The sequence below is a fragment of the Gadus chalcogrammus genome, chromosome 19 (genome assembly GCF_026213295.1).
Source record: "Gadus chalcogrammus isolate NIFS_2021 chromosome 19, NIFS_Gcha_1.0, whole genome shotgun sequence".
In the NCBI taxonomy this organism is placed as follows: domain Eukaryota; kingdom Metazoa; phylum Chordata; class Actinopteri; order Gadiformes; family Gadidae; genus Gadus; species Gadus chalcogrammus.
This window is the reverse complement of record NC_079430.1, coordinates 11,533,427-11,559,464: the sequence shown is the minus strand read 5'-3', so window position 1 is coordinate 11,559,464 and position 26,038 is coordinate 11,533,427. Positions and strand designations below refer to the sequence as shown.

At 46.1% G+C, this 26,038-nt stretch overlaps 3 protein-coding genes across 4 annotated transcripts; 2 read left to right on the top strand and 1 right to left on the bottom strand.

Moving 5' to 3' along the window:
• The first annotated feature begins 5,351 nt into the window (after nucleotides 1-5,351).
• Nucleotides 5,352-17,051, top strand: itih2 (inter-alpha-trypsin inhibitor heavy chain 2). The gene is made up of 21 exons (XM_056578211.1): nucleotides 5,352-5,593; nucleotides 5,820-5,852; nucleotides 6,077-6,115; nucleotides 6,766-6,938; nucleotides 7,189-7,293; nucleotides 7,955-8,117; nucleotides 8,252-8,359; nucleotides 8,714-8,842; nucleotides 9,106-9,222; nucleotides 9,395-9,563; nucleotides 9,897-10,022; nucleotides 10,533-10,714; nucleotides 11,376-11,561; nucleotides 12,396-12,535; nucleotides 13,116-13,288; nucleotides 14,016-14,132; nucleotides 14,405-14,518; nucleotides 14,919-15,120; nucleotides 15,711-15,883; nucleotides 15,976-16,087; nucleotides 16,452-17,051. Exons 1-21 carry the CDS (start codon nucleotides 5,501-5,503, stop codon nucleotides 16,597-16,599), a joined length of 2,802 nt encoding a protein of 933 aa, XP_056434186.1. The 5' UTR covers nucleotides 5,352-5,500; the 3' UTR covers nucleotides 16,600-17,051.
• On the bottom strand, nucleotides 16,923-20,913 carry kin (Kin17 DNA and RNA binding protein). Its single transcript, XM_056578212.1, has 12 exons — nucleotides 20,659-20,913; nucleotides 20,486-20,580; nucleotides 20,323-20,366; nucleotides 20,107-20,229; nucleotides 19,682-19,866; nucleotides 19,395-19,443; nucleotides 19,149-19,197; nucleotides 18,932-19,055; nucleotides 18,559-18,693; nucleotides 18,105-18,204; nucleotides 17,431-17,531; nucleotides 16,923-17,257 (listed from the first exon to the last, which is right to left on the bottom strand). The coding sequence occupies exons 1-12, from the start codon at nucleotides 20,770-20,772 to the stop codon at nucleotides 17,195-17,197; spliced, it is 1,182 nt and encodes a 393-aa protein (XP_056434187.1). The 5' UTR covers nucleotides 20,773-20,913; the 3' UTR covers nucleotides 16,923-17,194.
• A 24-nt stretch (nucleotides 20,914-20,937) lies between these two features.
• atp5f1c (ATP synthase F1 subunit gamma) lies at nucleotides 20,938-25,821 on the top strand. 2 transcript variants are annotated; one of them, XM_056578213.1, is made up of 9 exons: nucleotides 20,939-21,039; nucleotides 21,605-21,639; nucleotides 21,815-21,946; nucleotides 22,330-22,537; nucleotides 22,903-23,046; nucleotides 23,697-23,761; nucleotides 23,859-24,014; nucleotides 24,795-24,891; nucleotides 25,658-25,821. In XM_056578213.1, the coding sequence occupies exons 1-9, from the start codon at nucleotides 20,954-20,956 to the stop codon at nucleotides 25,659-25,661; spliced, it is 927 nt and encodes a 308-aa protein (XP_056434188.1). In that variant the 5' UTR covers nucleotides 20,939-20,953; the 3' UTR covers nucleotides 25,662-25,821. The 2 variants fall into 2 exon arrangements, with proteins under 2 accessions (XP_056434189.1, XP_056434188.1); XM_056578214.1 differs by lacking the exon at nucleotides 25,658-25,821 and having other exon boundaries at nucleotides 20,938-21,039; nucleotides 24,795-24,895.
• The last annotated feature ends 217 nt before the right edge of the window (nucleotides 25,822-26,038 follow it).

Genomic DNA, 26,038 nt, shown 5'->3' with positions numbered 1-26,038 from the left:
GTCACGATGCCTGGAGGGGACTGTTGAATGTGTTCCATGGTTCTCTGTGTCAGACTGAAGTTATGTTTTAGTCGTTGAGATGAGGAGCCCCCTCATCTCCTCCTGGTGTTTCTCCTTCTGAATCCCTGTCTCCATCTTTAAGAACATTCCAGTCCATGCAACTGACGTCACGACAGTTTCTCAAACACTCGGTTTCCCCTGAGGGGGCGTGTCTACAGACCTGTAGACTTCAGACAGCTCTGTATCCCAGTATGCACCTCTGCTCACTCAGACCACACGCTCATCAGTAAAGCAACACTCATGTGATGAAGATGCAGAGCTCAGGAGAGTAGAATGAACGAAGACTGAAGATATCAGAACCCAACCCATTACTCCAGCTTACAACAATAACTTGGAGCCTGTAACCATTTTAACAAATCATTAAAACCAACATAAACCAAACACCTAAGCAACCCATGAACCAATAAAACATCCTTGCTACTCAGATCAACCTTCAGCTAACAGTTTAACTCACCAGGAAGCAAAAATACATCAATGTGCCCAAGAGTAATGAGAAATTAATGACTTAGTTTGCAGTTATGCTTCATGGTTAAGTTGGGATACTCACAGAACTGCAGTTAAATCCATGATAGACCTTTGAAGGAAGGAACAGTTTACTCAAGGTCCAAATTTCCAATGAGAGTTAAACCACCACAATCCCCGATTTCCTTCACACATTATCAGTGATTTATATTCAACATACAAGTCACGTCAGTTGTGCTTTGCCACACAATTCTACTCACATCAGGTTCAGTTGAGATGCTCCTCTTTACTTCAAAAATTCTTTAACCTGTGAAACTGGAAGAGATGTTAAATAAGTCACAACAGACCTTAAAACAGTACACAAACAAATGTACTGTCCGGTTCCCTTTTAAGTGAAACGCACCAGATGCAACCAATTAACTAATTAAGTAAAACTCAACGCAGGTTCGGCCCCCTGTGGTCTTCTTGGTAACAGTGCGAGGCTATTTCAGCTCTGTCATTGATCTTAAATGACCTCCCTCATTTTAATTAAAGGGATGAGTCTGATTTGACAGATTTAAGTGCACTCACACTAGGCCATCTGGCCGTGGCCGTTTTCACACCTAACCATGCTCAAATCTGCCAGTGTGAGTGTGGCCAGTCTGGCCAGGCCAGGCCAGGCCAGGCCAATTTGGCCACTTGGGAGAGGTGTGCTGCTACGGTACGGGCCGCTACGGTACAGATGCTAATGAGCCGACACGCGCACACGCACGGCTACGCAACCTGAGCTGGATGACGTATAGTCCATGCGATGACCACGGACATAATAAAGGCGACGAGCCTTCTTTCCCATTAAATGGTAAACATCGCGTCAAGCGGTTCAACTGTTGGTGTGTTCAATGGACATAATAAAGGATGGACCACGGACTGGAAAATGGCCGCCCATTCATTCCTATACAAACTGCTCAGTGGCGCAGGGTAACATACAGGAGCGATTTGCTTCCGCGTTATGGGGCACGTGGCCTAGTCCGTGACGTACCGGATGCAGAAATATAGAACTGATACCGTAATGCACCGCTTCTTTGTCTTTGGATCTTTTGAATAAATGGATCAATACATGATGAATCACAATGATCGCAAGCAGAGGACCGTGAGGGTTATTGAGCAGCAGATGAACCAGTCCAAAAATCGGACACGCAAGCGGAGCACTGAACTAGGCCCTCTCGAATGCCATTTGTTTCACTACGACTCCTTTCAGCTGCACACCCCTCTTCCCCAGCGAGATAACGGCTAATAAAACGCTTGAGGTGGCGTTTTGGAAAGAAAAAACTTACATTTTTTTAGGACATGGCATGAAGGTAATTATGAGCCTTTGATTGATATCCACACATTTTTTGCGGAGACACAATCCTGTTCCCCACTTGTATTGGAGTGGACGGCGATATCTACTTCTGGGCCACATGAAATGACGGACCCCCGTCCACAGCCAGCTTAAACAGCTGCAATACCAGGCTTGGCCTCTGAGCACTGGTGGATTGCGGAAGTATGCGCCTATCCTGGGGGCCTGGGTGTGTTCTCTGTTGTTGTCCATTGTTGTTAAAACTCTGACTGGCGGCAGACTTTATATTATGGTCCATGCAGGGGACGCTTGGTGATGACGTGTTAAAACGTGATGACGTATGTACAAGAGCCTACCGTGGCCTGGGCCGTGTTCCAATACCCGTAATGTCCGTACTGCGTACTCAAAATTTGAGCACGCAGTACGTTCCGGCGAAAAGAAGTATACTTCAAGGACCCGGATGCCGTACTCAAAATGGGCTAATCGTGAAGTGTGGATCGAAGGACACTCTCCGTACTCAACGGCAGCCATCTTAGCTACGTAGCGGAAGAGGCGGAGCCAGGCTGAGCCAAAGTCGGCGCATTTTCCACATAGCCTGCATTAATAGTCATTTTGTAGTTTTTATAGCTTTTTATAGCTGCAAGGCGTAAAGAGTTCACCGTTCAAAGCGGGATGTTTATTGTGGGGGAGGAGCCGCGGCGGCAGTCGTGATCGTCATTTCTGGTAAGTGCACCACAGAGTACTCGATTTGGAACAGCACTCACATCTGAAAATTAGCGTACTCAAGTGAGTACGGATAGTGCAGATAGTGTACTTCCTTTAAGTGTACTCATGGAAGTACGGGTATTGGAACACAGCACGGCCAACGCCCACGGCCAGATGGCCTAGTGCAATTGCAGGGCACAATAGAACCTGAACCTTGTTCACAAAAGAGAACAATGGGGCCATTTGAGCACGGTTAGGTGTGAAAACGTAGGTTAGGTGTGAAAACCTGTGTTTTTAGATTCAAACTTCAAAACGAAAAAAGTCTTCATTCAATTTACCTTAGTGTGTGTGTGTGTGTGTGTGTGTGTGTGTGTGTGTGTGTGTGTGAGAGAGACCAGAGAGACTCATTCACTGGTTAAACTGGAGTCATCGCCTACCACCGCACGTTAACACACACACACACACACACACACACACACACACACACACAATACACCATATAGATTCACACCATATGCACGCACACACCACAGATACACACATATAGATTCACACACAATATTGATAAACACAACATATAGATACAAACCATGTGCACACACAAACGACAGATACAAACCATATATATATACACACACACACCATAGGTATACACCATATAGATACGCACACACCATAGTTACACACCATATAGATACACACCATAAAGATAAACACACCAAATAGACACACACCAAAGATTAACTTAATACAGATACGAACTTACACACACACACACACACACACACAGACACACAGACACACACACACACACACACACACACACACACACACACACACACACACACACACACACACACAAAAGATACACTCCATACAGTTCTCACTAAATACTACTCCTCCTTCTCCCTTCTAAGCCCTTTCTCCTCTCCTTCCGTCTCTCTTCCACGCATATCGCATTTTTATTGCCTCTACTTAAGAGAATAGATTTGGGTGTGGATTTCTAGGTTTCATGAACATCCGGGGCTTAACCCAGAGTGAAAATGAAAATGGTGCGTGCCAAATTTATGTGTATGCTTTATTGTGCATTCAAACTTTTTCATAATGCTTTATCTAAATAAACGAAATACGTGGTTTATTATAGCTTTAAATAGCTACCTGACTGCTATGCTATCCCCAAATGTCTAAAGTTCCATTCAAGTTATTGCAAATGAATATAAGTGAGGCAGACCTTACACATATACACATACACATACATCCCCATTCAGATCTGTGTGTGTGCGCGCGCGCGCACAAAGTTAATGCAAAATTATGATGTAGTCGAGCACAAACAGTCTACTCTCATTGCATTCTTTGGAAGTTAATTCTGAGTGATATACTGTTATCTTCCACAGCATGACATAACACATATCAGGAAGTGGTGGTGCTCCACTAAGTTTGAGAATCTCCATACTGAAGGGTATAGTTCTTCTGAAGCAGATGTGCTGTGAATTCCAATATTAACACAACCGTAACAATGACCTACAAAAACTATTTGTGTGTGTGTGTGTGTGTCTGTGTTTGTGCAGTCATTGCAGTCGGTTTGCTCATTTCACGGAGGAGGGCAGAGAGATGGCAAGAGGAACTCGACCACCTATCTTCGGTATCCCGAGGAAGGGCAAAGTGTCCGAAATGGAGGAGACCATTTGTCTTTATTTGTCTTTTCTTTATTTTTTATTGGTTTGTTTGAAGAGAAGAGCAGAAAATAAAATCGATAATAATGGATACCAATTCCAAGAAACATATTATTTGAATCGAAATGAAATCATATATTGACGGTTATTAAGCACAATAAGAAAATAAAAATGCTGATGTTTTTTGCAAAGCAAACAATTTCTGTTCTCTCTTTCTTCATGTGTCACGTGAAGTCATTTTGTTATGCTTTTCCATCATTGCCAATACGTTTTTTTTTTTTTTATTATATCAATATTAATTTAAATAAAAATAAATAAATATAAAGAGAAAAGTTGACTCTCTTGCTTTCAATTCAATCCTGTTATTTGTTAGTTTTAATCCGACTGTACATTACTTTGAAATGATGAACCTCAGTTTTGTGATTTAGACCTCACTTGACCTCGCTCCCAGAGGTCCACGGTGCAATGTTTTTTTTCAACACTGGGATGCTGACATTTTTTTCCCTCGGAGGCCCTCAGTCAAATTTTGGGTTCCTAAATTGGCCCTCAGCTGTCAAAACTTTGAGAACCCCTGTTGTAGACCAACTTCGGAAAACTGTAGTTCCACCATAGAAACGCTAGAGGTCAGCAATACTCCGCGTCGCGCAATGAAGTCGGTTAGGAAAGGTGGAGTCCAATTCATTTTAAACAGCGCTGTCTTTTAATATATTAGAAAGCAAGCACATTTTCATCTCTCCTTGACCCAATGACGTTTTCCACAAAGGTTAAGTAAAGGATAGGAGATTTAACTATTCGTAGAGGAATAGGGACACAGCTAAGGAGTCTCACCGCGTCCGCCATCTTGTCGTCACGTGACAGCACTTGGACGTTGGATGTCCATGTCCTACAGGCTGCAGCGAGACCTTACTCGTATTGTACCCATCACAATTTTAATACGTAGGCCTACAATACGCACATTTTGTGGGTAGACGCAATTAGAAAATTATGGACGATGCCTTTTCTATACCAGAGCCATACTCCCTCTCGCCCACTCGGCAGTTCAAATATCAAAGTTTCCCCCTCTCTTGCTGTGTTTTGTGAACACAACAAATATTGACCGGGGCCTGTCATACCTATAAGTTCAGTAGAGTTCAATCTCTCAGTTCGGGGTCTTAGTTTGGTGAAGGCTTTCGGGAGAGTGCGAGCAAGAGCGACAGCTTATACCCTTCATAAGGACGTGCCTCTCTCCCCCTTGCTTGTGTTTCGGAGCCCCGCTTGGCTCGACTCTGACCGACCTGGGAACATGAAGACGCTGCCCCTCCTCGCCCTGCTGCTGCTCGGCCAGTGGGGCCACTGCTTCGAGTTCATTATAGATGGCGAGTGGGAGGGAGAGACTGTGAGTTTGGACGGAAATTATACCTTTTGGAAATGTTTTCCATGTTAATTTTTGGCCTTCAATTTTAGGAAGCTGTTTAGTTTATTACAATAAGTAATATATCCAAAATGTGTCGTCCTACTGACAAAAAGGTTGATTTTGTTCACAATTATCTAAATTAAGAAAAGTATTTTGTTTTTAATTAGTCTTTTTATGTTTATCTTCTTATTTAACCTTTTTTATCCAGTCAGGACTCGATACTCGCCACGAAAGACACAAGGTGCGAATACTCTTCAGAATAAACCCTTTTTCTTGATAGCTGATGTCCATTGTAGCTATCACATAGAAGGCCTAGGCCTACAATACACATATTTAAATCCCCACTAAACTGGCCACACACATTGATTATTACTAACCTAACTAAGCCTAAATATCTGTATTTTTGTTTAAATAAAACATATTTAAGCCCTTTGGAGGTGATCCTCATGCGTGTGTTTGTTTCAGAGAGCTATTTTGACCAGTGAGGAGGAGGAAGACTTTGAGGTGAGTTGCCCTTCGTCTGGTATTCAGAGTGTCTTCACTTTGGCCGAGTTCACGCTAATCTATCGATCAATACACGGCTGTTTGGAGAGACCACGTAACTCACTGGATATTGACCTCTCTCTCTCTCTCTCTCTCTCTCTCTCTCTCTCTCTCTCTCTCTCTCTCTCTCTCTCTCTCTCTCTCTCTCTCTCTCTCTCTCTCTCTCTCTCTCTCTGTACAAAATCCACAACATTGATTTTGTACATTTATGAACTTTTGAGTGGTAAATCTAATCATCGGAAATAACAGCGCTAGCATTAAGTGTTGTCTGACAACGTGATTCCTCTAGACTGAGGAGTGTAGGAGAACACGGTATTGAGTAACGTCCCACAGGTTGTGTGCGCCTCTTCCAAAAAGGGTCTACATTGTGTGCATTGTGGCAATTGTGTATGTTTTTCGGTTCATTATGTAGTTGGTTGAGGAAATTTGCTGGCATGTTTGTTGAGTTTTTGGGGACATTTTGGTGGACTATGGTCAGAATTACTAGCTTTGAGACACGCGGCATAGGAACGCAGTATAACTCACCCATGAAGAGATGGAGATCATTGTAAGGCCAGCCAAACAACGCCATCACCGCCACCGATATAACCCCAACCCCCCACCCTTTGTAGGCCATCCGCGGCGATGACATCACCGTCAAGAGCTACAAGGTGGAGAGCCGCATCACCTCGCGCTTCGCCCACACCACAGTCCGGAGCTCGGTGGTCAACTCCGGCTCCAAGGCCCAGAGCATCGGCTTCAACGTTCAGATCCCCAAGAGGGCCTTCATCACCAACTTCACTATGTGAGCCATGCCCCCCGAACCATACCATGTTATTAACAGAAAGTAACCCCACTCCGATCACCAACTTCACCATGTGAGCCACTGCCCCCCCAACCCCCACCCTCCCATGTTATTACCATTGATCAACTGTTAAATAGGGTCTCCTAGCACCTGTGTTTTTTTGCTCCCAACCCCCACCCTCCCATGTTATTACCATTGATCAACTGTTAAATAGGGTCTCCTTGCACCTGTGTTTTTTTGCTCCCAACAGGAACGTGAACGGGATTACGTTTATGGGCTCTGTGAAGGAGAAAACCGTGGCCAGGAATCTGTACGCCCAGGCCAGGGCGAGGGGGAAGGCCGCGGGCATCGTCAGGTAACACACGGGAAAGTCACTTCACTCACCGGAGAGTCGTTCACTCATCGGAAAGTCTCTAACTCACCGGAAAGTCACTCACACACCGCAAAGTCACTCCAGCCATTTGCTATTGAGTCATTTGACCGTTTTAGCCAAGGCAACACAGCGTGAATTCAGGTGTCATTAGGAAAAACCAAGTCAAGCCCCAAATGTTGCCACAGGAATCCAGCAAAGCAAATAACGACCGACACGAGGGTCTCTCCTTCTGTACCTCCACAAGAGGGCCATCTAAACAGCAGAAGTAGAGATTCAGCATTTTGCCGAAAGATGTCTGCAGGTGGGCTGTGGACATTGGGGATCCAACCCTGTTGCTTTCTGGTCTAGAGCCACTACACTGTTCTGTCATAACGACAGAATAACACCCTATCAGGAACGACTTATCCGCTCAGACAACAGTGGGAGAAGGAACAGAGAAGGTTGACCGATCAAAACCGAGTACGAGGGAGCGGATTTTGAGTGGTCAAATGTTGCCACAGGAATCCAGCAAAGCAAATAACGACCGACACGAGGGTCTCTCCTTCTGTACCTCCACAAGAGGGCCATCTCAACAGCAGAAGTAGAGGAAAAATCCTTGAAGGATAACACAACTGTAGACCCTGAACTCTTCTTCCTTTCCCAGGACAAACTCCCAGGACATGGAAACCTTCAAGACGGAGGTTCACGTTCCACCTGGCAGTCACATTAAATTTGAGCTCCACTACCAGGAAATGATGCAGAGGAAGCTGGGAGTGTACGAGCATTCTCTGCACCTGCAGCCCGGACGCCTGGTGCCACAGTTCCAGGTAGAGAGACGTATTAAAGTCGAGCTGTTCTGCTTCTGTGTGACAGCGTATCTGTTGGCTGATCTTTAGTCACTCTATCACTGTCTCTGCTTTGCTATACTTCCCATCCTGTCTCTCTGTGTCTGTGTCTCTAGGTGGATGTGTACATCTATGAGCCAAACGGTATTTCCTTTGTGCAAACGACAAATGCATTTGGGGAACGCTTCAATGGCTTGACCAAAATGAACACCACAAAAGAAAAGGTAAGAAAAAAAAGGTTTGGATCCGATGCATTGGTCGGTCGCACAGCGAAATAAGCACTCCGAATTACGTCCATGAATCCCTTTTTTTTTTAAATAACTTTTGTCCCCTTGTAAGCCTATTTCCTCATGAATAGTATTCACCCATTCAACATGTGTACCCCATGATTATTGGGGATACCACAAGACTAGCAGGCCTTTATCGTCAATTTGGCATAATCCAATAAAACAAATCCTCTTCTTTTTCTTCTAAGGTACTCCTGTTGTATTTCTGAAGACCCACTCTGAATGTTTTTTTCTATAATGTGTGTTTGTCCGTGTGTCAATGTGTGTGTTTGTGTATGTGTGTGTCTCCAGGCCCATATCGTCTTCAAGCCAAACGTTGAGCAGCAGAGGAAGTGCGAAAACTGCACGGACAGCGGCGTGGATGGCCTGTTCAGAGTCACCTATGACGTGCCGAGGGACCACAACGCCGGAGAACTTCAGGTATCAAAGCCGCGTTTATTCATTCATTTAGGAAACGCTTGTCATTCACGCTCAAGTACAGGTACAAGTCGTTAAGGAGTAGGTAGTCACCCAAACCTAGACCCTCCGACCCGTATGATACCGGACATTGGGGGAGGTTAGGGGGGTGGGGGGGTGCATTGAACCGAACATCCAAACCACAAAACTGTCCTGTTGGTGTGGATGTAATGAATGAGGAGAGAGAGGTTTTTTTGAAATTGCCTGACTGACTTTGTCTCCTCCAGGTCTCCGACGGCCATTTTGTGCAGTTCTTTGCTCCCTCTAGCCTCACGCCTCTTCCCAAAAACATTGTGTTTGTCATCGACGTCAGCGGGTCCATGTGGGGCGTGAAGATGAAGCAGGTGAGCCAACGTCGTCATGGTAACATTTCAACAGAATGACTCAGGGGTCCTCCCAAACCCCAGTCTCAGCTCACATGGATATCCTGTCACTAAGACGTGCTGAAACACTGCCCTCCAGTGCCCTTTGTCTGTATTACACTTAATCTCCGTCACACGCTTCCCTTTACCTAAGACCGTGGAGGCCATGCAAGCCATCCTGGACGACCTGACCATGGACGACTACTTCAGCATCGTGGACTTCAACCACAACGTGCGCTGCTGGAGCGAGGACCTGGTCCCCGGCTCCTCCATCCAGGTGGAAGAGGCCAAGTCGTACATCAGGGGGATCAAACCCAATGGAGGTAATACACCCCGGGGGGGGGGGGGGGGGACCAGAAGTAGTGAGAAAACAAGTAGTACCATGTAAACAAGAACCTTGCTGTCAACTAACATTTAAACCATGGGACAGCTGGCAACCAATGAGTCAGCTAGCAACCAATTTCAGCTAATCAGACACCTGCTAATTATTTTCAATGTTTTGTGATTTTAATTTATTTTTTTGATATTAGTTTTTATGAAAGCTTTTGGCAATTATGTGTATTAAGTGGCCAATTCATAGACTGTGATAAGCTTCGGGAAGACGACGAGGACAGTTTTGTCTAGTTTCTGATTTGAACTCCGTTTTCCGGCCATAGGAACCAACATCAACGAGGCGCTGATGAAGGCGGTGCAGATGCTGCTGAAGGCCTCCAACCAGCGCCTCATCGACCCCCGCTCCGTGTCCATGATCATCCTGGTGTCGGACGGAGACCCCACCGTCGGTGAGACTCTCCCCCCCATGTCCACACCCTCTACACCCTCCTCGACGAATGACCAAGTTTACCCTGGTCCGCGGTGGTTTCTTCCAGGTCCAGATTTAACACCATCTAACAAAATATCAATATCAAAGTTGGTCAAAACAAACAATAGGCGGTTGATTTAGTAAATAATTGGCTTACATGATCATTTGTTCTGCAAACTTTCTGCAAAATCTTCTTTGAAGATATGTTTTAAGACAAGAATCGCTTAAGTTGGTATTCAGACCCAACACATCTTCTAAAAGTGGAATTATTTTAAACTTTAAAAAATATATATTTATAGATGTATTCAAGTTCCAACTACCCGTAAAACCCCCATTTGAGAAACACTGATATAGCACAGCCGTCCTCACATGAAACCAAACACCATAAACAATTTCTTCCACCTGGGATAACGTCTCTCCATCCACCGTCCTCTCCCCCCCCCCCCTCCCCCCTCCCCTCTCCCCTCTCCTCCCCCCTCCTCCTCTGCAGGGGAGATCAAACTGAGCAAGATCCAGAAGAACGTGAAGCGCGTGATGAAGGAGGAGTTCTCCCTCTTCTCGCTGGGCATCGGCTTCGACGTGGACTACGATTTCCTGGAGCGCATCGCCATGGAGAACCGGGGCATGGCCCAGAGGATCTTGGCCAACCACGCCGCCTCTGAGCAGCTCCGGGTAGGGCCTACTTCCTGTGGAACTCTAGGAAGTACCCTAGCCGTACTATGGGGAACACTGGGTTCTGGGGTGAACCCCCTGAACAGCTCACAGTTATTATTTCATTGTCTTTAAATGTATTCAGAATTCTGAGAGACCTTGGATCAATTTGTTGTCTGTTAATTCAGTACTTCTCACTAAATCGATTCTAGAAAGTAAATCAGTGCACAATGCAAAGCCCAATCAATAATGTAATGGATATTAAAAGTAGTATCAGACTATTATACCTCGCCTGAAATTCACAATTGCAAAAATTCTTCCCTATCCCCTATTTCCCCAAACTCATACAAACACACCTATCAACACATGCACACACACACACACACACACACACACACACACACACACACACACACACACACACACACACACACACACACACACACACACACACACACACACACACACACACACACCACACACACCCACCCACACACACACGTTTGCCGCACACGCATCCATCAACACACTCGCACCCACACACACACACACACACACACACACACACACACACACACACACACACACACACACACACACACACACACACACACACACACACACACACACACACACACACACACACACACACACACACACACACACACGTGCACACAAACAGAGCTTCTACCGCCAGGTGTCGTCCCCCCTGCTGAGGCAGATCACCATCCAGTTCCCGGAGGACGCCGTGTCGGACGTCACCCACAACCGCTTCGACAAGTTCTTCAGCGGCTCCGAGCTGGTGGTGGCCGGCAAGCTGCGGCTCACCGAGGAGACCACCCTAACCAGCTTCACTACTGCCTCCGCCGTGAGTGGTGCACGCACGCACACACTCGTGCAAACATGTATCCAGACACACGCACGCGGACGCACTCAAGCATATGCATGTGTACATTGCATACACACATTCACGCACATTTGCATAGAACACATGCACACATACACACACACTCACACAGTAATGGGCATGCATGCACACACAAACATACACGTAACCCCTATGCTTGCACGCTCACATGCTTGTACACACAAAGAAGCATGCCGTGCACACACACAAACACACAATCGCGCTCGCAAACATGCACGCCTACCTGCGCCTGTACACAGACGCTCCACACCAGCAGTCCACCCTTGAAGGACGAATCCTCTCTGCTTTCCAGGGGGGTCCTTTTAGTGCAGGGGTCTCAAACTCAACTTACCTGAGGGCAGCTGGAGGTAGAGTCTGGGTCAGACTGGGCCACATAAAGTATTCCAAAAAGAAAAGTAGCACAACTGACCCAATATAAGTCAATGATCGGGCTATAATTAGAACATGTTGGCTATGTAATCGCTGACAACAGGAGACATTTCATAGTGGTTGGTGGAAACCGGGACATTTTTAGCGTTTGGCGTTTGACGACACGCAACTCAAAACTGGGACTGTCCCATCTGGTCACCCTATCACAAGTGATAAAAAAGCGTGGCAAGCGACTCCGCAAAAAAATGTGCGTTTGACAACAACGCGCGGGCCGCAATAACAATAAACTTTGATATCAAGTAGGGGGCCACAAAATATCATCCCGCGGGCCTCAATTGGCCCCCGGGCCGCGAGTTTGAGACCCCTGTTTTAGTGCAAAGAACTATCCACACCTCCCTCCTGTAGGCCAGCATGGACCTGACCCTGGAGACGGAGACCGAGATCGGGGAGCTGGACGCCAAGCTGGCCGGCCAGCAGCACTCCGTCACGGGCTTCGCCAGGCAGATGTGGGCCTACATCACCGTCAACCAGCTCATATCTGAGAGGTGAGGGACCGCAGCCTGGCTGGAGGGGGAGGGGAGTGGGGAAGGGGAAAGAGGGGTATGTATGGTGTTATGAAGGGGTGGATTCAGGTAATAACCTGAACAAAGCATGTTGTACAACGACCACATACAACGATCTAAGACAATCCAAGCCTAAGATTGTCCCCGCTTCGTACGCATGAAGTGGTGTTCGTAGAAGGACGGAAGACAAGATTCTAACATCTTGAAATTCCTCATTTCGTATGGATGTGTTGTTATATAAAAGCATGTTTAATAAACAAAACATATTGAACCAAATGGATCCAAATCCATAATACAGGAGAGGCATGTTTCTGTTCACCCCGCGGCCATCTTGGATCTCAACGCCGGGCCACCTCGCGGCCATCTTGGGCCAGCGTTGAGATCCAAGATGGCCGCGGGGTGAATAGAAACATGCCTCTCCTGTGTCACCTCGCGGCCATCTTGGATCTCAACGCCGGCCGGCGTTGAGATCCAAGATGGCCGCGGGGTAAATGGGACACCATGGAGGTCCATGGAGGTCCACGGGTCCCCCGGGGTGACGGATTGGGTTCCCTCGCGGCAGGTCCCTGGCGCCCACGGCGGCGAAGAAGAGGAAGATCACCCAGAGGATCCTCACCCTGGCCGTGGAGCACCAGTTTGTGACGCCGCTGACCGCCCTGCTGGTGGAGAGCGAGGACGGCGGGGAGAGGCTGCTGGCCGACTCCCCCAAAGACCCCAAGCAGGGCTGCTGCTCAGGTCAGCGCTCCCACCGCCCGACTTGCCCGCGGCGGGACACTACTACTACTAATAATGATAATATCAGTCTTGCGCATTTCTAGGAGCAAATGCACTCTCAGAATAAAAAAAGGAAGGGCTTTCCTCTCAAAGCCCTCCCTTTAAAGTGTGGTCCTTTGGAGGCTTCATTTCAAGGGCTACGTAGCCCTACGTCTTGGCCCTAGCCCTTAACCCAAATGAGAATTGGGACAGCCCCGTCAAGGGAGAGGGGGAAGGGGAAGGGGAAGGGGTAAGGGGTAAGGGGTAAGGGGTGGGAATGAGATTGGGCCTACGTCTCCCATCAGCCCCCTGGGGAAATGAATTAAGCTGATTGATTATCATTATTAACTTTATTTGAAAGACTCATGGTCCATCAGAACACTTACAAATAAATACAGCAACACATACAGCAACATTATAAAATTAAAAAAGGCAATGATACCAGTGTTTGCATATGGGTGACTGGTATCGCACAGTACTAAAACCAAAGACATTCAACGATAGATTGATTATCTTCTTACAGAATACTTGTATATCATCCCAATTTGGCTTTTTTTTGCAACTGTGTGAAAGAGGAGAAAAAGATACACACACGATGAAGTAGAGAGGGTGGCAACGTCTTTTGGGGTTTTAGGTTTCAAGATCAACTCTCAAATCGTACCTGCGACAGTTTACCCAACTCTCTCTTGAATTGATCTTTCCTGTGCAGGGATGACAGTCCCGACCCCGGTACACCTGAATTACTCACCCCCCCCCTGGGTCCTGCCTCCCACGCTGGCCCCCCCCAGTCCGGCGGAACGAAATAAACCTGATCAAATCACCATAGGTAACACACGCACCCTCAGACAGACAGATACTTACTGTCCGCTCATGTACCAAGAGCTTATTTGCAGTGGTCATCATCTACCAAAGAAGTGAACGCGATTCATACTACAGTTAGAATTAGCTAATCATTGTTTAGGATTAACTAACAAGGCATCCTTTGGCGAACCACATGTTAGCTTACTCCAATGTAAGGATAGTTTCCCCTCATTGTGACTCTAACCTAAGTTGTAATGACTTGTAACTGTATCAATAACTCACCGCCCTTTGTCCTAGTCGAGAACGACCCCCACTTCATCGTCCACCTGCCCCGGGCCCAGATGGACGTCTGCTTCAACATCGACTCCGAACCCGGACACATCCTGAACCTGGTCTCGGACCCCGGTGCAGGTACCCCCAAAGCCCCATACCGATCATGTCCGCATGACTTCAATCTGACAAACTTTTCGTTATGCTGTGAATTAAATTAAAATGATCTTGACTTTAAATTCATGGGTGAGCGGAATTTTTGGATTCAGATATTCCAGTAGACCAACGTCAAACCGTTGACATTGTTTAATCCAAAGCGATATACAAGTGAGGTCAAAAACTCAAAGCATATTCAATAAAGAAGTACCTACAAAAATGTAGGTCTAACAACCAGGATAAGATCTTGAAACACAAGGTTTAAGTCAAGCGCTCACGAGACCGTTCAACAACAAGCTGCCAACCAGTCGGTATTTGCCCCCTTGTTCCTCGTCCCACCCCGCCCTCTCTCTCTCTCTCTCTCTCTCCTCCCTCGCCCGCCCAGGCGTGGTGGTGAACGGCCAGCTGGTGGGCGCCAAGGGTCCGCGCGCCGACGGCAAGACCAGCACCTACTTCGGCGCCATCTCCGTGTACTACCAGCCGGAGGGCCTGGAGGTGACCGCCAGCACCGAGCGGATCACCGTGCGGGACAGCCACCGGGGCCACTCCTTCACCTGGGCGGCCACCGCCAACATCACGCAGGACGGGTCAGAACCACACGGGGACTCTCATCCATCAGAATGACCAAATTGTTATTAGTAGTATTATTATTAAGTTATTCGTCCAAGATTGGATGATCACGCTTTTATTTATTCAATATACAATTTGTTTCAATGCTCTCCGGACAAAAAAATAATGCAAAATTGTATAAAATAATAGATCATGATTAAAAAAAGACGTGAGTACGTTAAAACAATAGAGCCAGCAGAAGTAAGGAGATGGATGTTACGTGACCTTGAATAACACAACCTCCCAAAAAGACTCCTTGCTAATATGGATGATGGATGATGATAATGTTGGTTTGGTTATTATAAGTCATCCATAAAGACAACAGATAAAAGTGTATCGACCAATTCAACAAAAGTAACAATAAATCATCCCTTTTCAACGCACCCAAAGCACTTTACACAGTGAGTGTGTATGTGGGATATGACACCTCATCCACGACCAACGGTGGTTGAGGTCAGTGAGGGTCACCCTGTTATAACGTCACCTCATCCACAACCAACGGTGGTTGAGGTGAGTGAGGGTCACCCTACCCTAACTACGTCCCCTAACGTTGTCCGCGGTGCCTCAGGGTGAAGATCTCCATCGTGAAGGAGTCCCACGTCACGGTGAGCGTCAACGACAACATCAGGGTGATGGTGCTGCTTCACCGCGTGTGGAAGAAGCACCCCATCAACGTGGACTACCTGGGCATCTACGTCCCCACCGACAACCAGTACTCCCCGCTGGTCGACGGATTGATAGGTCCGTCCTCTCTTAAGATCCGCATTAACCACCTCTCCACGTCAGGCCTATGAGGACAGGATGGGTCACCGTCTTGCTTTGTGTTCCACCAGGCCAGTTCTCCGTGGAGCCTGAGGTGAGGGTGTATAACCCCCACCCAGGGGCAGACCCCCTGAAGGAGGAGGCCACCATGGAGGTGAAGGGGCACCAGCTGTCCGTCACGCGGTAAGGAAACACATCACTACTTTGAGAAGGAGAATAAAACGTTAATCAAAGGTCACCTTTAAAGTGAGGTTGAACTATTAGGATACAATCCATTTTGGGAGTATATACAAAATATTAAGTATGACGACCGTGAAGAACTGAGAATGCATAAGGGTTTTGTGTATTAGTTCAAATAAATAAAGATTAACATCTTACAACAGGGGCTTTGGCGAACATAAACAACTGATATATTAAAAAAATTAAATAAGCGAAAGAATCCTTGGTATTGGATCAACATATAGGGACGGTTTCATTAGCCAATCAGAGGGTACGCCCTGCCCTGCCCTAGCCTAGAAGCTTATACTCTTCTTTCTGTGTGTTTCAGGGGATGGCAGAAGGACTACCGACAGGACAGGAAGCAAGGCTCGGACGTCTACTGCTGGTTCGTCCACAACAGCGGGAAGGGCTTCATCGACCACCACTACACCAGCTACATCGTCCGCCACAGCCACAGCTTCCTACAGCTCGCCTAATGGGGCAGGAGGGGGGCCTAGGGGCTGAAGAGGGGTGTGGAGCGATGGAAGATTACAAAAAGACACAAACAACTTGGGAGGAGGAAATATCATTTTCTGTGAGAGGGAAGCAATTTAAAAGTGTGAAATCAAATGCTGTGTTGGTTTGTTTGGGGTGGGTGTCATGTGACATATTAGCACGTGAATCATTAATAAATACAAAAGCATTTGGCTTGATGGTGGGGACTATACTGAACCAGTGAAATGACATAGCCGTATGACCACGTTTCTCTGTGCTTTAACAAGTTAGTATGAACAAGGAGACTCAACGAAAAAAAAGAAACAAGCAGTTCGATATTTGTTCCACTTTATTCTGGAGGAATCCAAACAATGTCACGAAATTGTAAAGGACAAAATAATTACTTGTCGTGGTGTAACTACAAAATAAAAACCAAAAGACTAAAGAAAATTAATCTTGAAAATCGATTTACTGAAGAACAGTCAACAAACGACAAAGATGATTATTTACAGCTGCCGGAGACCCGGGGAAATGAACTCTGACACAGTAGAGCCCGACACAGGCTGCCTGGGACAGAGGTCGCGAGCGGGGGAGCGGTCAAGGCATTTTAGAGAAGTCCTCGTAAGCGACACCTTCAACTCGCTTGCCCTTCAATCGACCCTGAAAACAAATAAAAAAGTTATTCGATTTATTATAACAAGCCTTAAAGGAGACACTTCAGAAGTGCTGCAGTTTTTGGAAAAATTACGGTTCTTGTAAAAAAAAACGAGCCGAGGGAACAGCGCCGTCGGTGGCGAGACGCTGTACCGCGAGCGTTTGTGCTCTGTACTTACGGAGTCCAGGGTGAGCGTGGCGGAGAACTTCTTCTCGTCGATGCCCTCCAGCACGGCCTCTGTGTCCCGGTACTCTCCGTTCAGGATCATGACCCGTTTACCTGGCCGGCGACAACAGGAAGAGAGCACTGAGTCGGGGGGTGGTTGAAGAGGATCGGTTTTTGATTTTAGGAATCTGGTTTGAAAGCTTGTAATCTCATATCTACAGTCCTACTATGTGTGAACTTTGTCGGGGAAACAGCGGTATTTCTAAGAGAAATAATTTGTGGAGGTGAATGAAGCTTTGTGAAGGGGATTTTTATAAGTGTATTTTTGTGGCCAGTATACACTGTGATGATTTGAAACCTTTTTGACACTTTTACAGATTACTTCTGCTGGCCGAGTTTGTGTTAACTGGTTATCCACTTACAGATCCTCGCCTCCAGCAACAGGGAAATCAAGCCCATTTCACCCAGATTTGAACTTGTCCGCCATCAGACTTATCAGACCTAAAGTCTGATGTGTGAGACCTGGAAACTTGTTATACTGCTTAAACATTGCACACAAATAGTAACGGTAAATAGTCAATGAGACGCTTATAGATGCAGTTGTCCTTCATTCATATCCAAACCCATTAAATACAGAGCATTAACACAAGCTTTCCACATGGATGTCTGACGGCCTCCAGGGCTTACCTGGCGCAGGTATGACCGTCTCCAGGTGGCTCTGGTCCAGCTTCAGCTTGTCCCCAGAGATCACCAGTTTCACCACCGCCGTGTACTGGTCTCGCACCTCCTGAAGATACAACCAGTGGTGTCCATAGTTAGATCACATTACACTCTCCTGACCCCTACAATCATCTATTTCTATATTGCTCAGTAATATGGAAATAAGTATAATGGGCGGAGATTTTACTCTATAAATCAAACAATATGCTTATGAATTCAAAATCTGTCATACTTAGAGGTCATGACAATGAAGTATATGTAAATGTAAAGTATGGTAATCAGATTAATGGTCACTCGCATTCGCTGGGCGTATTTCCTCATCGTTGTTAATTTAGACTATAAAACCAATATCACAGTCGATTTTCCTTGTCTTGATATCTACTTTCTTCGCCCAAACCCAAGTCTAAAAAAAAACTCTTACTTGGATGACCGCCTTCTTCTTGTGGTACTTCTCTCCCAGCTTCTTGGTGACGATTTTGACCACAATGTTGGGCTGGAGCCAGTTCTCCGTCCTGGCCGACGCAGACATCTGCTTCTTTTTCTTCCTCTCCTCCATCTGGAAACACAATTCCCCAACGCAAACATTTCACAACATTTCCTGTGTTTTAGTGACATCACAAGTGTGATTGTCCATTGGGATGTTTGCTTGTGATGTCACTAAATCACAGGAAAGGGCAGATTTTCAAACGGCTTGTAATGGCTAATCACACTCACACCTGGTGGTATAATATCACCCCTTTAAAAATATTTCGCTAACCTACTTTAGCTTGATCCACCAAGACACACCGTTTTACCTCAATGATCTCCTCCAGTGCGGACTTCTTCTTTTTCTCCCTTGACTCTGAGGCAGAAGAGGGCTCTTTCCTCTTGGCTGTAGCTCCTGCCGGCGCTTTCAGGGCACTGGCCCCCAGGAGGGAACTGAGGGAAGGCCATAGATTCAACGTTACGGGAAAGCTTTCCACAAGTCATTTTGGTTTATTAGATCATAAAATTGCAGGAGGCTTTATGTACCTTGGTTTCGAAGGTCCCGCGACAGAGGAAGAGGCCATATTGAAGGCAACTGAAAAATACATCATTTCACTATTAAACGTCAAACTAACTTTCACCAACAGGGTCAAATAGTATTCAGCAACCTTCAAACAACACTTCTAATCGCCATGTCTTATCTAAAGCACTTGAATTTGCAAGTAAGTAGGCAGACAGTCGACCACCCACGTGAACGATCAACAACATCATCATCAACATCCAAAAACTTACTTTTTTCTTCCTCGTTCTCTCGTTTCAGCTCTGTGAACGTCGGAGCCTCCTATCAAAGCAAAACCAAAAAAACGAATTTACCAAAAAAACGTAATTAGTTGCTAATACTAAAAAAATCCAAAAGAAGTATACAAGCATCGCACTAAATAAGTTAGAGTTAAAGAGTTAAATATAAAACATAAAAAAAGTTGAGTACTGTAACAAAGTATCTAACTTTGCTACTTTCTTTGAAGGCAGTTATTCAGTCCATTGTGTGCCTAAAAAAAAAGGCTAAACGCCAGACTGACCTCGGGCTCGCGTCCGTCCTTGCCGCGGCGGACCTGCTCCTCGATGAACTTGGCGCCGCGCTCCTCGTCGTCCAGGTCCTGCTTCTTCTTCCGCTCAAGCTCCTCCTGGCGGCGGATGGTCTCGGGGTCGCGGTCGATGTACTGGATGTACCAGCCCTTAGGGGTCTCGTCCACCTTGGCCAGACCTGGCGGGGTCATGGACGGATGTGTGTGTAGGGTTAGATGAGCTCAAATCTGGGTGAAGGTGGCGTTTTCACTGCCAGTTAGAAATCCATGATGTAGCTTAAGTATGCGACTAAAACAAAGACCCCTCTTTTATGAGACAGCCTCTTATTTGATAGACACCAATGCAATAATTGGATGGTCATTGGATGTAATACATGCAAAATATAGTTCAACATCACACACACACACGCACCCCTTACCTTCTTTCCCCACCCACTTGGTGAAGTCTGTGAGAGTCTCCCATTGTGTGGAGTTCATATGGACGTGTTCTCTGTGACTGATGTATTCATTGTAGACAATGTTGTTGTGAACTCGCTTGGTCCCTGTGGGTTAAAACCAAAATTGATAGTTACAATATACATAGTGTAAATTATCAAAACATCGGCGCTCGTAGGTTGAAGAGAACCGTGACTTACCAAACCGTCTCCTTAGCAGCTCCAGAAAGTCCCTTTTGAATTCACTAGATACGACAGAATAGAAGAGTCGTTCAACTCAAAGCCAAGCTGAACATATGTAGTCGTAATTTAGTCCAAAGCCATGGTTATATCCCACGAGAACAATATCATCAGGACTACTCACTCTGAGAAATAGTCCATGAACTGATTGGGGTCTTCTGAGGCCAGCAGCAGCTGTCTCTGGTGGGACTCCGCCATGCAGTGGCATTTAAACCCATTCTGTGAACACAAAACGTTTGTTAGGACGTACATTTTTGAGCTATGTTAAAGGTGTCCCTTGTAGTGATTTGATCCTACCTCGTCTCTGCATTGTTTCTGACACATCTGGCAATACCATCTTAACTTTTGAAGCCCTTTGGATTTGATCCTATTGCCAATCGCTTTGGGACTGAGAAAATCAGCTTTCCCCATTTGTAAATGTTGTATATGTAGAGCAAAACCCGCACGTTAAGCTATTTAGCTATTTCTGAAAAACCTTCAGACCGAATGTTTGCGTTTGGATTTCAGATCACACAACTTCCGGTCTGAAGTGGATGTCGTCACGGTCGCTCGTTCAAAACCACGCGAGACCCCCTTCCATTTCGCTACTCACATGCGCCTGCGCAGTCCTGCTTGTCTGACCTTCATAGCAGTAACCATGTTCGCCAGGACCAGCGCGTTGGTGTTCCAGCCACAATGGTAATGTTTATATTTTAACGTAAAGCCAGTACGCTCTCAATGTTTAATTTGTCTTCAGCTTTTCCTACCATGTGTATGCCAAACAGCATTGCTTTATTCGAGATTACCCGTGTTTTCTGACTGCAAGGGCGTGTTAAGCCGCAGGCCGCGGCTTGTGCTGCTGACAGCAGTGCAGAGCCCATTGAATGGTCCAAGTTCAGCTACATAGCTAAGCTAAGCTAGCACGGTTGACATTTCTTCCCACTAAGGTTATGATACTGTGTTTCGCGTTTGATCCCCTCCAAATACCCTCATCCACATCGTTGATATGTTATAGCTATACGAACGAGTTTACATTTGGTAAAATGGAAAATGAATAAAAATAACAGTTTGCCGACCCCTATTCTTAGTTTGTGAACCAAAATGCTAACGATGTAGCCGGTGCGGTTTCAAGACGTTAATCAATTATCACAAAGCAGAAATATATTTGACATTCGAAACAATGCACTCGTATGCATATTATGTTTTAATATACCAGTTGTGACTCGGGTCAACGGAGGACTAATGCAGTGTTTTGCTCTTGCAGTGGGCAGGTCAGGAACATGGTCACCTTGAAGGACAGTAAGTGCAGCTTCAACTTTTATTTTTTTAAATCAAGTTCTCTAATGCAGTTCAACAATCATTGCTTTATTCCCTTTATAATGACTTGTAAATGCATGTCTACCTTTGCATCCGTTCATTTTAGAATCTCCACAGTGTTTGTGTGTGGTCAATTATTTTCTTACTCTTATTCTAGTCACCATTCGGTTGAAGTCCATCAAGAACATCCAGAAAATCACCAAGTCCATGAAGATGGTGGCTGCTGCCAAGTACGCTCGTGCTGAGAGGCAGCTGAAGCCTGCTCGCGTCTATGGCACCAGCGCCCTGGGTAATGACAAATACACACTGGATAACCTCTTTATAATCTCCTGAATGGGTCATCACTCCTTTTTTTTGTGTCATTTTTAAACAGGGGATTCCTCCTATCACCATTTGTGTGCATTACCTGTGTAGTGTATGGTTTTCCTAGCTGTCATCCTTATGTATTACTTCTTTCCATTCATGGTAATATGTGGGAAAACTCAAGAGTGCGTGGAAGATGATGGGAGTAGGATATTGCTTGCCCCCCCCCCGCACAGAAACAAGACACCGTCGTAGACCTTTCATGTCCATTAAAAGGGCGGAGTCGCTTAAGAAACAATGCAGAGACTGTATATATTTAGAAAATGTCGATTCCGTAGCACCTGTCTGAACGTTACGTCTGACCCTCAGCCCTGTACGAGAAGGCCGAGATCAAGGCCCCCGAGGAGAAGGTCGCCAAGCACCTGATCATCGGTGTGTCGTCCGACCGTGGGCTCTGCGGAGCCATCCACTCTGGCGTGGCCAAGGCCATCAAGGCCCAGATCGGCATCATGGCCGGCGCTGGCACGGACGTCATGGTGGTGAACATTGGGGACAAGCTGAGAGCAATTCTGCACAGGTACGGTGTCCCTATTTATATTTGACCTTGTATAAAAAGTTCTGAGAAGCTGCACTGATTGGCTAGGTTAGCTGTCAATTTTAATGAGGACTACCGCTTTAAGTGCTTGATTGGTGGGGTCATGCAGCTGTTAGCTCTACCTGTTTGTAAAAAACATTGTGCGGCGCAGTGGAGCTTGTAGATTTTTGTGTTTCCACGTCATGATCTTGTCGAAGATTCAATGAATCCCTTTGAAGAAAGATGCAAAACTTTTTACATTAACGAGTAACCGGTTGAACGTGTATTTTTGTTTCCTATGATAAAATGTTCTACATTGTTGTAAATGTTAATATTCCTCATACCCATGGCTGCTCTTTCTCCCCCAGGACCCACGGGAAGCACATCCTGATGACCTGCAAGGAGGTGGGCCGTAAGCCCCCCACCTTCGCCGATGCCTCCATCATCGCCGGTGAGGTGCTCAACTCCGGCTACGAGTTTGACCAGGGCTCCGTCATCTTCAACAGATTTAGGTAGGCAGCCTGCCCACAAGATTTAAAATGTGCCTTCTGGCGTACGTCGGGAACAGTTTTTGTAGTTATTTAGAGGATATAGTGCTCTCAGGCCTCGCTGTCTCAACTCGTCACAAACAGATTTCAGGGGGTCCAGCCAGAATGTTTGTTTGATTTGAATTTATCCGGGAACCCAAAACTGCCAGACCGGGTAATCCTATAAGGCCATATTTACATTTTATCCATACTTTTTAGTACTTTGCATTTCAATCCAGATGTGGACCTTGATCAATCCAAAACATTACTTTTAATCCAGAATAGGTTCCTTGTAAGTCACAAAGTCTCTTCTGTGGAGAGGCCAGACAAGTGTGTGTGTGTGTGCTTATTAGCTAGCTAGAGGTGGGAGGTTCCCTCAGGTGTTGGAGGTTCTTGTGGTAGACGAACAAGCCATGATCCGCACTTTATAAACAAACCCCATGCAATACACAAGCTGGCTGAGGTCTTTGTAATTCTGCATTTCCACTACTTTGGTAGTGGAAAATCACATGCTCCTTTTTTAGGAGGGGCTCATGGTGGAATTGTGTTTCTCTATCTGACATAGCCTACTCAGAGCTTGTCTGATTTAGTGTTGTCTGCTACAATATATCGACGCTCTCTGCTTCTTCACGCAGGTCTGTCATCTCCTACAAGGCCGAGAACAGGCCTGTCTTCTCCAACGAGACCGTGGCCAATTCAGGTATGGCACCCATCAATAATTTCAGTGTGCTACGAAGAAGCAGGTTCATTTCCCCTCGTCGTGCCGACCTTTGACCTTTTGACCCTCCATCCGACAGAGAGCATGGGGGTCTACGACGACATCGACGCCGATGTGCTGAGGAACTACCAGGAGTTTGCCCTGGTCAACCTCATCTACTACGGCATGAAGGAGTCCACCACCAGCGAGCAGAGCGCCAGGATGACCGCCATGGACAGCGCCAGCAAGAACGCCTGTAAGACGGCCCCCTCGAGCCCCTGACCCCACGCCCTCAGATCGCACTCTCGTCGGTCTCAAACTGATAGAATGCAGCCTATTCACGCGGAGTTCGGGGGCAGCAAGTCACGTCTCAATTTAATATTTCCAAAAGGTTCCCCCGTGGAGGTAGCTCGGACTACGCAGGTTGAGAAGGCAGCATAGCGTCTTCGTCGGTCAAGATGTCACACAATCCCGTGCGCCAGCTTCCCCACTCTGACAAGAGTGAAAAGCAATCGCGCGAAACTGCCAAGAGTTGTAGAAATGTTAGTTATATTGAGGTTTAGACGACTCGACTGCAACACCAAATAATGCTACTCTAATGGAGCTGAAAATATGAAGAAAGCAGTTAGTCCGAATTACCGACGGGAGATAATGTAACTGTTGATATCAAGTCCCTCGCAATCAGACTCCTCAACGGGTAACTTTATACTAAACTAGATGGATATAGTGTCGCCTGGGTTTTTGACCTTCAGCCAAAACAAAAGGTGTATGTATGATGTCAAAGGAGGAGGGAATCTCACTAGGAATGTTTGGTTTCGCAACGAAGTACATTTGGCTGGTGGGTGATTATTATTCAACTTATTGACAAAAGTCAAAAGATTTAGGTGGTTTCATCCTCCTTATTTGATGGCGTTTTAGTAAGAATGCAAGGAGAATCTCAATCCGCGTCATCGGCCAAGAACCGTCAAACCCCCGCCCAGGGCGACTTGCTGTGTACGTCTGGTTAAAAGTTGTCCTTCTGCTCCTCCTCCCCTAGCCGAGATGATTGACAAGCTGACTCTGACCTTCAACCGCACCAGACAGGCCGTCATCACCAAGGAGCTCATTGAGATCATCTCCGGAGCGGCTGCCCTGTGAGTGAGCGTCCTGTTCAGTGTTTTACAGGGCTCCTAGTTTCCCAGAAATCAACCCTGCTGTGTGACATGGTCACAAGTGGGATTGTCCACCTAGATGGATGATGGATGGATGAGTCGACTAGTTGGTACAGTCCACTGGATGGGCTGGTTGACTTATTTATCCATTATAAATTAATACGTGTGGACGATCCTACTTGTGATGTCACTGTCAAGATTTTACAATGGCTTTAGGTGGCTAATCAAATAGGGGCCCTTTAATTTATTGTTCATTGACTTGATTTTACTGCAACAATTTCTGAATGTATCCTCAATACTAACAAGGTATTTTATTTTCATTAGCAGTCTTTGTAAGCACAAAAAAAAAAAGTCAAATTATCTTGTTCGTCATGCATGTGTGCTACACTATTTAACCCTCAATTCTGAAACTAAATCTGCTCCTCCCCTTAACTTCTGCTGAACCCAGGACCTGATGTGTGTTCACATCAGAGGTAACCTCCTGCGGGAGTCCACTTGTGCCCCCCCCAATGTCTAATAGCGTCGCAGATCGAACGACGTGATCCCACCCTCTAGAGACTGTGGAAGCCTGTAGTGTTCCCACTCTAATACGAATGGACCCTGTCTCTAGTTGATGCTAAAACTAGATGCTTACAAGGAACTCCCAAAGTTGTAGTCCATTTGTAGTTGTTTGTTGGCATCTAGGGTCTTGGTTTTCTTTGTGCTATGTTCCTTCATTCATCCTGCTTTCTTTCTTTTCTTTTTTCAGATAAACTGGCCAGACCGTTGTTCCAATTCGGGCTGTTAGTCCTTCTGCTTTACGTGCTGTTCAGCGCTGCCGGAAAAGCTCTCGTCATAAAGCATCTGAACATTCGTGTTTCTATTTGTAAAATATATAGAAAAAATTAATAATAAACCTCTTACAGAGAACAATTGTCTCTTTACCTGTCCCATCTGTGTTGTCCTGACAATAAATATACCTATGACCAAGATGCTACCGAGTAGTGATGCTTGACCAACGATTTTAACTCTGATTTCATCAGTTGAATTCCAAACTGTTTGGGATGGTATTTCTGGCAAGCTGGTGGTTTGGAGCTAGTGGATGATTGGCATTTGTGGGATATTGATTTCAATGACTAGCAGCTGGGGA